The 13654-nt window shown below is 41.8% G+C and overlaps 1 protein-coding gene across 2 annotated transcripts; it reads left to right on the top strand.

The window, feature by feature from the left end:
- Positions 1-1827: 1827 nt before the first annotated feature.
- Positions 1828-8324, top strand: pcdh18b (protocadherin 18b). Of its 2 annotated transcripts, none has more exons than XM_026947448.3 (4): positions 1828-4797; positions 5211-5266; positions 5622-5782; positions 7061-8324. In XM_026947448.3, exons 1-4 carry the CDS (start codon positions 2290-2292, stop codon positions 7789-7791), a joined length of 3456 nt encoding a protein of 1151 aa, XP_026803249.2. In that variant the 5' UTR covers positions 1828-2289; the 3' UTR covers positions 7792-8324. The 2 variants fall into 2 exon arrangements, with proteins under 2 accessions (XP_026803249.2, XP_026803248.2); XM_026947447.3 differs by having other exon boundaries at positions 5178-5266.
- The last annotated feature ends 5330 nt before the right edge of the window (positions 8325-13654 follow it).

Here is a 13654-nt window from a genome sequence, read left to right as displayed (position 1 = left end):
TAAATAAATAAATAAATAAATAAATAAATAAATAAATAAATGTTAACTATTAAAAAAATACTCATGCCTCAATATTCCCTTTAAAATAGTATTAAAAATAAATAAAATAAAAATCTAGCTAGCTGCCTAAGATCAGCTTTTCACCAACCACTGAAGGACAAGATTCCTCCAAAATCATTTCATGTTTGACTTTGTATTTATTTATTTATTTATTTATTTATTTATTATTGGTTCACCTCAGCAAACTAAATAAATAAAGTAAAAATAAAAAATAAAAATAAAATAAAGTCCATTGTGCCATTCAGGTTGTGAGCCTTTAACAATTTATACATTAAAAATTATACCGAACTACAACGTTTACATAAATGATTAACTCCATTGCACTTAAGAACAATTTATATAAAATATCTGTTCACGAAAAAATGTGTCACATATTTCTGTCTGTCTAATGTCTGGATGTTAAAATACAGATGGTTTTTGGTCCGAGCTGCATTGCCTCACATTGCTCCAGATGGTGTACCCCCCCAACCCCCCAACCCCCAACCCCCAAAAACCCCCAAAATCACAGTACAGCCTACATCATATGTTTCCTTATGTCCTTAAATCTATCATATAGCATCCTGTAAAATTTATCTGGGCAATTTATCAGCATCCACTAAATGTGGATGTCAAATTGTGAAAGTACCCCATTTTCTTTAGCAGGGTCACCTCAGAGCTGGATGAGTTTGAAAACAGGATGTTTGGAGTGTAATGTCTTCATTGGACTCTTTGGCCTTTCCTGGGACAAAATTTTGCCTTTAACCTACTTTGATAGTTCAGTTTTGATAATCCATAAATATATTTCACCCAAAAAAAGTTTTAATTGGCTAATGAATTACTTAGCCAATCAATCACCAGACCTATATGCTATAACTTTATTTATTTTAGCATTTCATTTGAATTTTTTTTGAATGTCTGGAACTTTCTCCAGATGATTGATTGTTTCTCCCCAGTTCCTCTTGGTTTTTGGGACATTTAACTCTTACAGCACTGAATGATCTGTCAAATTGGGTGTATATAAACATTAGCCAGATTTTGCAGTGTAGTATAAAATGTTACGAAGGACCCGAGATGATTAAGAGTGCAAAATTCAGAAAGATCAGGCAGATGCTCAGCAGCGTGACCCTTGCAAGGAAGAGCATTCATTCAGTGCTGGGGGTTTCGGGTGAATCCTTTTCATCACTGATTCTCCACGCTCATAGTAAGACAAAGTGTGTGTGTGTGTCTGTGTGTATGTGTGGATACTCTAAAGTTAGCTCATCATTTCTGAACATTTATAACAATCTATAAAACGCACTGTAAAAGGGAACGCAGCAGTAATGTGTGTGTTTAATGCAGCAGCTCTACTTAACTCAAAGCCTCATTGTCACCAACCTCATAAAGTCCATTTATGACCTAAGATTGTAAACAGGCCGCTTCGTGTTTCATGAAAAAACACACACACACACACACACACACACACACACAATGTGTATGGCAAAAAGAAAAAAAATGGTGCATTTCGTCTAAAGAGAAAGCTTTTTTGGAACATGTTCTTGAAAGATATATAAGCATGGCACTGTTACAGCCTAGCTTTATTGTAGTGGCACACTTCTCCATTTTTTCTTTCTTTCCTTCTTTCTTTCTTTCTTTTTTCTCTTTATGGTGGGGGGAAGGCTGAGTTTGAGGGGGTTTGGGGGAAAGTGAGTGTGTGTGTGTGTGTGTGTGTGTGAGAGAGAGGGAGAGGGGTGGGGGTTAGTGTGTGTGTGCGCGCTTTTGTATGTGCTTTTCAGAGCTGCAGTCTGAGCGCCAGAGTCGCAGACGGCGAGAGGGCGCGTAAGAGCGCACACACACTCTCCAAGGCGCCTCCCACAGACGCACACAGACACACACACGGGCGCGCGCTCGCGCACACACACACACACACACACACACAGAAGGCACAGTTTCTCACTCTGGAAGAAAGTGTCCGTGTGTAGTGTGTAGTATTAGCAGTCGGGGTTGCAGCGCTGCATCGCTGGGTCCTGATGTCTTCTCCGAGGAATAGTTAAGCGCTGAGGGGGAAAAAAAAACGGGAGTTCCCGGTTTTACTTTTATTTATTTATTTATTTTATACACTATCAGTTCTGACCTGATCTGATCGATGCAGAACGGCTGCACGGGGACTTTACGCGAGGATTTAACATGCTCCGGTTTTAAGAGGAAGTAACACTACAGATCCACCGCAACTCTGTTGGAATTACGACTTTTTTTTTTCTGGAAAGATTCAAAATGGAACAGATGAAGACTCGCACCGGAGCCACAGCACTGACCCTCCTCGCGCTCCTGCATCTTGCGTTTTTGGTCACACCGGCGGCGGCGGTGACGCGCGATCCTCCCGGTAAGACTCTGAAGTACAAAGTTCTGGAGGAGCAGCGCGTTGGCACCGTGATCGGCAGGCTGCGGGAGGACGCGGCGGCAGCACTGGCGCGTTTACCGAGCTCGGTGTCGCCGCGCTTTCGCGCTATGCACGCAGGCGGCAGCGCGCCGCTGATCGCCGTGCGCGAGGAGGATGGTGAGATCAGTGTGGGCTCGCGGATTGACCGAGAGGCGCTGTGCGGCAGCCACCCGAACTGCACGCTCGAATTTGATGTGGTCACTCTGCCCGCTGAGCACCTGCAACTCTTCCGTGTCCAGGTTGAGGTGCTTGATGTGAATGACCACCCGCCCCGGTTTGGCCGGTCAGTTGTGCCTGTGGAGATTTCAGAGAGCGCAGCCGTGGGAACGCGCCTGCCATTGGACGCCGCTTCAGACCCGGATGTGGGTGACAACGCGCTGCATGCATACTCACTTGAGCGAAATGGCTTCTTCCGCATTGATGTCCGCACTCGTACCGATGGTGCCCGTTACGCTGACCTGGTTGTTGTACGAGAGCTGGACAGGGAGACCCAGTCGAGCTTCCAACTTCTCCTCAGTGCAGCTGATTCAGGCTCGCCGCCACGGTCTGGGTCCACACTTCTCAAAATCAATGTTCTGGACTCCAATGACAACAGCCCAGTGTTTGAACAGCAGGCCTATTCCGTCAGCCTTCCGGAAAACTCTCCACCTGGAACACTGCTGGTGGATTTGAATGCCACAGACCCAGATGAAGGCACCAATGGCAAGATCATCTACTCCTTCAGCAGCCATGTGTCACTCAAGATTCTTGAGACATTCAAGATTGACCCTGAAAATGGACAAATCACTTTAATCAAGAAGGTAGATTATGAGACTACATCGTCCTACGAGCTTGATGTCCAAGCGCAGGACATGGGGCCTAACTCAATTCCGGGCCACTGCAAGATCATTGTTAAAGTGGTGGATGTAAATGACAATAAGCCTAAAATTAATATCAACCTGATGACGCAGGGGAAGGAGGAGGTGGCCTACATCTCAGAGGCAGCACCAGTAGACACCTTCATCGCATTGGTGCGTGTGGATGACAGTGACTCTGGTCTGAATGGAGAAGTGACATGCAAACTGCATGGCCACGGCCACTTCCGGCTGCAGAAAACCTATGAGAACAACTACATGATCCTGACCAATGTGTCTCTAGACCGTGAGAAGCGTTCTGAATACAGCCTGACGGTGATCGCAGAAGACAGAGGTTCTCCTAGCCTCTCTACCATCAAACATTTCACAGTGCAAGTGCAGGATGAGAACGACAACCCACCTCGCTTTGAGAAGAGCCGCTATGAGATCTTCAAGTCTGAGAACAATTCACCTGGTGCATATCTCACCTCGGTGTCAGCCACTGATCCAGATCTGGGCACCAATGGTCAGGTGACCTACTCTATCCTGGAAAGCACAGTTCAGGGGAGCTCCATCTCCACCTATGTGACCATCGACCCGTCCAATGGTGCCGTGTATGCGCTGAGGAGCTTCGATCGTGAGGAAGTGGGCCGCTTGGCGTTCACAGTTCAAGCGCAGGATGGTGGAGGCGGGGCCTCACTCAGTGCCAATGCCACTGTCATCCTGACTGTTCTAGATGAGAATGACAATGCGCCAATCATTGTGGCACCAGCACTCAGCAACCACACAGCCGATGTGCCACTTTGGAGGCAGGCCGAACCTGGGCGCTTGGTGACGGCCATCAAGACCAGCGATCGGGATGCAGGAGCCAATGGAGAAGTGACGTGCTCCATTGTGGGAGGAAACGAAGAGGGGTTGTTCTTGATGGAACCGCGAAGGTGCGAGCTCAGGACCAATGGAAGTGTGGATTCGTTGGGACGGGAGAGTTTTGACCTAGCTGTGTTGGTTCAGGACCGCGGGGCGTCTACCCGTCTCTCCACTCGTGCCGTTCTTCATATCCTGTTACGCGACCACTCCGAGAGTCACATTGTCCTACCTTCTGATTCTGGCAGCCAGGCCCCACTTGACCTCTCCATGATCATTATCATCTCTCTGGGCGCTATCTGCGGTGTGCTGCTGCTCGTCATGGTCTTGTTTGCGACACGCTGCTCTAGAGACCAGAAGGACCCACGCCACTCATACAACTGCCGTGTGGCAGAGTCCACTTACCAGAACCACCCCAAGAAACCGGCCAGGCAGATCCACAAGGGTGACATCACACTGGTGCCCACTGTGAATGGAACACTGCCTGTGAGGGCACATCCACGCTCACCTTCAGGGTCTCCGGCACCTGACAGCAGGCACAGCCACCACAGCCGTCAGTCACTCAACAGCCTTGTCACCATCTCCTCCAATCATGTGCCAGAAAACTTCGCTTTGGAGCTTGCTCATGCCACACCACCTGTGGAGGTAAGAGTCTGTGTGTGTGTATAATAAATAACTACTCGAATAACTCATCACACATATACTAATGTATATCTAACCTACGTTCTACAAAAATGTAAGATTAACATTGTATGTATTTTGCTTTTAAACTGTTATATGTGTATTGAAACCTTATAATTTTTGTTGCTATGAGTATACCATTGTACATTTTTATTTGTATCTGCATAGAGTATTTTCATTTTTTTCCATCCATTAACCCATCCATAAGGCATGATCCCTTGTTCATTCCTCCCCCTGCTGTGTGTTGCATTGCTGTCTGGTCCACCATTACTCATTTTTCGTTTCCATGTTTTTTGTTTGCCCCCTCCCCCCTTTTTTTTTCTTTTCTTCCTGTTCGGCTATAGCAAGTCTCACAGCTTCTGTCCATACTTCATCAGGGCCAGTACCAACCCAGACCGAGTTTCCGTGGCAACAAATACACTCGGAGCTACAGGTAACCAATCGCCTTTCAGCCCGTTGTGCTTAGAGAGTCTCCCCAGGTTCGAGACTGGGCATTAGAGAGCTCAGAGCTCAGAGAACCTGGGGAAGCGAAAGTGCTCAACTCTAAATTGCTGCCTCCATCTTGTTGAACGCAAAAGAGCATTTTTTTCATATGCAGTCATCTGCTTCATATGAATCGATTTATTGTTTGCTGCTTTGTCATGGAGGCTGAAAAGAGTTAAATAAAAGTTCATAGCCTTGCATTGCATTACATAACCTTTTGTAATAGTGACATGCATGCATCATTCACTTGAATGGGATGCTTACAAAACAAGAAATCTGTATAAATCTGACTTATCGGTTTTCAGGTATGCGCTGAATGAGATGGATAAGTTCAGCCTGAAGGACAGTGGCCGAGGGGACAGTGAGGCCGGAGACAGTGACTGTGAGATGGGAAGAGAGTCTCCATTGCTGGGAGAGGGATTCGGTGAGGTCTTCACTCCTGATGGACAGCACCGACCACACCCAGGTAAAGAATGAGGAGTTGTTCTTGCACCATTTAAATATCTCTTCCACTCTTTAGTTCGAGGACACTTTAGCTGTTGGCCGACTTGTAAGCCATTTAATAGCAGAGACAGCATTTCCCACCTAGCATGGACTTCATTTCACATGGAGACACATATTTTTATGGATATTTACCCCAGTTTCTCCCAATTTGGTCACAAGGCTTGTAAAGCTGGCCACAGTATCTTTTCGAACTGCTGCTCATGTTACAGGGCAGCTGAACACACTCAGAGGAGATGCTTACTGCCTTATTTCATATACATGATTGCAAAGACAGCCAAGATTGGCTAGTGAAGCTCTGATTTACAGAACAGAGTAGTGCCATCCCTCCCACCAAGAGAACATGGCCAATTTCACAGATGGCTGTGGGATCATTGAGATTCAAAATCATGAATTCCTGACGACAGGGTGAGCGCTTTTCTGTCACACCCCATCTCTTTAATTACACTCTACAAACAACTTATTATTCTGATGTTTCATTGATAACTGTGATTTTTTTTCTTGGCAAAATAGGTGCCTGGATCTGAAACACAGTTATGGATGAACCTTAATTAGCAGGCTGATTTTGAGAATGAGTTTTGTGCCTTTGAAAAAGCTCCTTTTTTCTGTAAATCTACCTAGTTTAATCTTTGCTTCTCTCCTTTCATGTGAGTGGGACCCAAATCAATGCCTCACTGAGGTTTCGCAAATGCACCAGATTTTGTTTTTATTAGCTCTAAGATGTATTATAAATGGCCCTTTCAAAGCTAATGGGCCCATAATGAAGTCCCTGGGATGTGACGGGGCAACAGCGTGCATGTTTAATGAAGGTTATAATTTGCCATATTTGATTTGAATTATATATTCTTTAGAAGGGATGGTGAGGAAAGTGAGCAAGAGAGTGAAAGAGAAAGACAGAAAGAGAGACAGCCAGAGCGGGAGAGCTTTTATTCCATTGTTCGGCTGTAAACAGACTTATTTGAATGGTTAAGAGGCTGAATTAATTTGGTGTTCCAGGTTTTACGCATTTTGTGCTAGTGAGTGCACTCAGAGAATTAAATGGAGTTCAGAGGCGGCGGGAAAAACACGGCGCATTAGCTATTATCTGAATCATTTCATCTCTCAAAAAAGACGAGCCTCACACAAAGGCGGCTATGTTCAAATGTGCCGTACTTTTCATCAGAGGACCCTTAATCAGATTAACAAAATAGTTAACAAAACAAGCTAACGTGAATTGTTTGTTTTCTGTTTGTGGTGCGTTTAGCGATGAAGCTGTGTACGGAAGAGTGTCGCGTCCTGGGCCATTCCGATCAGTGCTGGATGCCCCCACTGACCTCACAGGCTACAGCCGATTACCGAAGCAACCTTTACATTCCAGGTGAGGATCCTCAGCAGGCTCCCGCCCCTGAAACTACCCAATCAGGAGAGTCCACCCTGAAGAAGAAAAGCTTCTCTACTTTCGGTAAAGAGAGCGAGGAAGAGGAAGGGCAAGAGGGCGAAGCAGAGAAAGGAGAGGACCTTTGCGGGACCACATCTCTTCTCTCAGAGATGAACAGTGTTTTCCAGAGGCTCCTCCCCTCATCACTGGATGCCTACACTGAGACCAATGAGACAGAGAGAGTGCCTGTGGGGACGGGGTCACTTGAACGGAGGAAGGGTCACCTGCCAGGTAAAGCGAATGCCGCCTCGGCCTATCAGCATGGCGTAGCAGCCTGGGCCGCCAACACGCATTTCCAGAACCCAGGTCACGGCCACGCGCCCGCCAGTCACATGTCTACCTCACTGGCGGCTCCGCCTCTTGCTGCACCTCTATCCATGTCAGCTTCCTGTTCAAAATGGCTGCCGGCAATGGAGGAGATTCCAGAAAACCACGAAGAGGATGAGCTGGAGTCGGTGCTGCATGGCAAACGTTGCGAGAGCCGCAGCGAGATCATGGACGCCAGCGAGCTTGTCGCAGAGATTAACAAACTTCTACAGGACGTGCGGCAAAGCTAGAAACAGATACCGCTGAACATAAATTAAACACGCAATGCGCGAAAAGTGGTATTTAAAACAAACAAAAAAAAAATCGGAGACCTGCAATTGTCCTTAAAGTTGCATTTCTGACGTCACGTGTTTTGTGAATGCTAATTATCCAAATGATGTATGGATTTCCTTGTTTTTTTTTGGGGGACACAGTGTACACAATGTGAGTGTATTTATCTTTGTATTTCAAAAATACAATTTGTAGTCTTTATATTTATAAAAAAAAACGCCATGTACATAAACGTAAGCAATCAGATTTTTATTTTTATATTTTGAACGCATGTTGAGAAAATAATCAAGGCTGACATGCCAATGTAAATAGTCCTATTTATGAAAACAAAAAAACACATTTTTATGTTATTGTTACATATATAATATAAGTATATTGAGATTATTGTGTTATGGGGAGGGAAGCATGTCGGGGTTTCGTATTTATAATGGTGTATTCTTGATGTATTGTGTCAAGCTCGGTTTATGTTAAAATAAAAAGAAGTTGGACCTGTTATGGAATATTCTTCTCCTCTATATGGGTGACTTCTGATCTGCATGTATGTGTGAGAGGATGCATATAGGTGTGTGTGTGTGTGTGTGTGTGTGTGTGTGTGTGTGTGTGTGTATTATTGCAGTTATAAGCTAATGTAGTATAATGAACACACAAACATGTCTACACCAATATATTTTTGAAAATGAACTTCTCTGCTGCCTTTAGAACCATCTTCACCTTCGCTCTTATCGCCCCCTGCTGGCCATTACTGGGAAGTGACTTGGAAAGTTTCCCATTTTCAGAGAAAAAAAAGGTGAAAAACAAAGAGAAATCATGAAACCTGAAGCATAGACACAAAATATAGAGAATAATAATGTGAAATAGACATGAAAATTCTATTTATATATATATATATATATATATATATATATATATATATATATAGAAGGAAAATGAGACATTTTAGATATTTTTTTCTCTAGTAAACAATGTTGATTTGATATCTGAAATATGTCAGATCAGAGCCCCCTAGAGGCCAGAAAGCATAATAACACTGAAAAAAAAAAAATCCTGGTTTTTCCACAGAGCCTCAAGCAAATGTTAAATTTATGTTCCAGTTATATGAAATCTACTTTTAAACATCTGAATTCATGCTCGCATTATGTTGTTCATCTTTAATGCTATGAAGACAATGCTTCACAGTCATTGAATCTTTAGAGATCAAATGAAACTAGAGATACTGAGCTAACTAGCAAAACACAGTTTGTGGACCAGTTATGAATCTTTAAAAGCAGGTGTGTCTTGCTAGTCGCTAGATTTCTCACTCTGTTGGTATGTATATAGATCTGGGGCTGGATATTAAACAAAATCTTAACTCTAAAAGCATGTCCTAAACCTGCAATAGCTTACGGCGAACATAGGGCTAAATCTAGAAAACTCCTATATCACAATCAATACAAAATGGCTGCCGCTGCTGGTGGTGTTTGATCAGTGTTGATCAAACAGCATGAGTAAGTCCATGTGCTTTTAAAATATTTAACGGCCACGAGCTTTTAAAAATGTATCTTCTAGTTTGTGTGTGAATGACTAGAGTGATTGTTGAGCTAGCAAGAGATCCAGTCAGCTCACATGCTAATGCTAACATGCTAATGGTTTTGTTCTCTCCACTGCGTAAACTTCACCTTTCCTCTAAGTTCAGGAATTCCTTCGAAGTTCCCGTTAGCTGGTTTGGAAGTAGGATTTAAGAATGTTTTAGTGTCGATTAGGAGAACTTATCGAGGTGAAACAATCTAATAATAGTTTAGTTTCATGTACTTTTTTCTTGTGGTTTTTATTTTTCAAACTTTCAAACACTGGAGCAAAACATTAATAAGACATTCCAGTTATTTACACTGTTCATTTGTAAAACAGATTTTTTTTAAGTCGCTGCAAACACAAGTATTTTTTATTGTGTAGTCACTGCTCTTCCCTTTCCTCAAAAGATATATAAAAGATTTTCTGACCAAAATCTAGCCAGCTTTAGAATGACATTTCTTTTCTTAAAGTCTGTATTTTTCATGTTTTAATCAACAATCATCGTGCTACAAATCCGTTTGACAGGGTTGAGACAAAAATCAATAAACGACGAAGGAAAGTGAAAAGTCAAAAGATGCCCGATTATGAAAATAACATTTCTTGTGAAAACATTTCTGCTTTTCAGCATGCAGCCTTGACATGCACCCTCGAATTGAAAAACAGGGAAAAAAAAAACACTCACCCACACGTGTATGTGCACACACACACACACGCGCACACACGTGTGCCTGTGTAACTATTATTTGTGTGCAGCCTTGTCAATCTCTCGGACATATTAACTGATAAACATCTAAACTGAAGAGCATTTCAAAGTAAAAATACTGTATGAACAAAAAGTTCAATTCACACACACACACACACACACACACACACACACACACACACACACTGACTAACAGCTGAACTGTGCTGACACAAATGTTCCCAGATAAAGCATTATAGACACACAAGTAGATGTGCACTCTGTGTGTGTGTGTGTGTGTGTGTGTGTGTGTTATCTTGTGTGGGGGAGTGGGGACAAATTTATTTTTTGTCATTCCTTTTTCTTATGATTTTTTTTTTGTTTGTTTTATGTTTCTCTTCTTTGCCTTTTCTTGTTTTTTTGTTTTCTTGATGTCTTTGTTTTCTTCTTATGTCCAGTTTTTTTTTCTTTTTTCCTATATTTATTCATTATTTATTTATTTATTTTCATTCGTTTTGTTTTGATTTTTGTTTTTTTTTCTTTTTTAACCTTTTATTCTGTCTTTTCTTTTTTTATCTATATTTTCTTCCAAAAGAAGCAGCTTTTATCTGAAAAGAGCGAAAATAAAATAAATTGCCTTCAATAAAAACCTAAAATATTGCATTTATCTTCAATTTTCATTTATTTCCGTAGCCAATAATACTAAATACTGGTGCACACACACACACACACACACGCACACACTTCATTAGAGAAAACAGATGAATCAGGCGTCTTCATTCTGTTGGGCGAGTCAGAAAGTCGAAATAATTACACCAATTAAACGACCTAGAAAAGCCAGTGTGTGACATGAGCCTGATTACGTGTGTGTGTGTGTGTGTGTGAGTGTGTGTGTGTGTGAGACTGGTAATCATGACTCTATTCTCCCCGTGTCGCTGCTGCTTAGAACATTGTGAAAGATGTTAATGTTGTTTGTTAATTACTAAAACGAGCTTTAGGCCAAATAAGCGCCTTCGCTGTGGTCTGAACAGAGAAACCTGACTGGTAGAAAACCGTATCTGCGTGATTAGAAGTGCTGTACGATGTCAAATGCATATTAATCCGCCTCATTATACACATCTAACGAGGCTGTGTGATAACGCTGCTCTCTCGAGTGGGACAGGTTGCGAGGATTCCCAAACGTTCCGCTGTTTCCGAGGTCACCTGTGTTTAAGAGCGGCACTGGAGCCACACCGAGGCTCGGAAGCCATCATTACGCTGTACTGTATGACTGTTCCCGTGATTAATAACACCATTAGCAGCGAGTATGCTGATGGGAGCAGCTGGTCACACTGATAGGAGGAAATGTACAGTGACAGTGATGATGACAGTGAGGGAAGATTAAACGCAGCAATAACACACTAATCATAACCATCAGAACCGTCGCATGCGATGGCGAGCGGATTCCCAGGTGGAATGGTGGGAAAGATTCATGGCTTGTACCACAGAACTGTTGAATTCTTGAATCTGATTGGTCATTATTTTTGTATAACCTGCTGTAACATGAAGGACAGAATTATATTAATGTGCTAGTTATAATATGTTATTGTTTCTATAGTAACAGCTCATTCACAGGATCTAAGACTAATAATAAACAGATAAAAAAAATGCTTAACAAAGAACAGCATATAATTGTTGATGTGGTAGAGTTTGTTAGGAAACGTTGTGTAACGTTTATGGAAGGAGACTTGGGTGCCCTGCTTTGAGTGAGAAAAGAGATGCTAGTGAGCGAACAATAAGGAACCATTTTCCGTTGCTGTAACGTAAGTGATAACAGGAACTAACTTGTCTCATGGACATTCCACAACATTAAATCAAACTGTAAACCATTAAAAAGTATGTCGTGTTGTTCATTAATGAATGAAACATTGGTATCATTGCAAATCGCTGTGATTCGAGCAGAATTACACACTTTAGACCATGTAATTATTTGAAAATAATACACTTCAGGTCACATTGGGCCATATCACACCACCCTGGCCTTATTATTTTCATATAACAGCACAATCCAAAGTGAATTATTTAGTTATTATTCCTTGTGTCATGCCCTGTCAAATCCAAGACTAGGCCTAGCTGAGATCAAATCAAGTCGGAGTTTTATTTCTCTCATTGTGCCATTGATTAAGTTGTTTTCTAGAAAAAGGAATTACTTGTCAAACTTTGTACATGTCAGAAGAGAAGGAAAGAAAACACAAACATTCTTCTTTTTTTTTTTTTTACATAGATTCACGACCGAGACCGTATTTAATGAGACCAATGTCCAAGACTGAGAAAAGTCCAAGTAGAAATGCCAATAAATCCAAGAAAAGTCCAAGTCTATACAGAAAACGTCTCAAGAATGGACTGAAGTCTGACAGCCCTAGTGCTTTGTTAAAGCAGGAGAAATTAAATTGTAAAACCCAAAGCTGCATAATAAGACAGTTAAGAGAGAAATTGCTTAAATATCCAAAAAAAAAAAAAAAAAAAACTTACGAAAAGGATTGCTCTGAGCCTTCAAAGTGCTCCCAGATTTCCTCTTGGGGATTAATAAAGTACATCCATCCATCCATCGAGCTAGCTAGCTATTTATTTATCTATTTGCATTATCTAACTAGCTATTTACACTATATGGCCAACCGTATGTGGACACCTGACCATCACACCCATATGAGGTTCCTCCCCAAACTGTTGCCACAAAGTTGGAAGCCCACAGAGTGGGAATTTGTACAAATTATAGTCCTACTAGCGTAAAACATCACAGTACATTACTACAAATAAGTGCACATTCCAATCCACAGAATTCTAGATAACTTTCTTATCTAAAGAATAAATCTTATCCTAAATCAAACCATGTCTCTTGTTTGCTCATAAAGCAAACATCATATTTATTTGTTACACATACAATAAAGAAATATAGCACATGGGTTTTTATATTCACACATTTAATGAGGCGTTTATGAGTCATGATGCACTACACACTCACCTAGTCTACAGTGAGAGGACTGGGATTGTGCGTCACGCAGCAGCTTATCAAAGTCAGGGAAAAAAAACACACATCTCATCTCAGCTGTTACATTCAACTTAGATTTGATGCACAAAAGCACACTGAACCCTGCGACACACAAATAAGTGCAAATAGTTGGGTTAGTAGGTTTAGTCTTGTTCACGGTATTGCATTTCACATAATCATTTCATGAGCCTAAAGCCCATTTTATACCAAAAGCATGTTAGTACGTTCACAGAGTTTGGATTTTAACCGATGCCCGAGTGTATGCTGTTACAGGCTGCTGCTAAAGATTAAAATATTGCCTGTGTGCTGTTTAGATTATGGAAACACCCTGCAAAATATAGCATGAATGGTCCCGGTGACTCTGTGGTCTGGGGTGAAATGGGTTTAAGAAGCGCTCCAAAATGAATGAACGAAATTTTAATAATAATTATACTCTGAAAGTTTTAAATATTATCTTAAAATCAAGTGTTTATGCACGTAAATAACAGTTGGTAAAAATCTCCTGTGACCCCATTGGCATCATATTTATATACCTTAAACTTATAACCTTAAGTTACATCTTTAC

Source organism: Pangasianodon hypophthalmus, chromosome 7 (assembly GCF_027358585.1).
Source record: "Pangasianodon hypophthalmus isolate fPanHyp1 chromosome 7, fPanHyp1.pri, whole genome shotgun sequence".
NCBI classification, from domain to species: domain Eukaryota; kingdom Metazoa; phylum Chordata; class Actinopteri; order Siluriformes; family Pangasiidae; genus Pangasianodon; species Pangasianodon hypophthalmus.
This window is presented reverse-complemented; position numbering and strand designations above follow the sequence as displayed.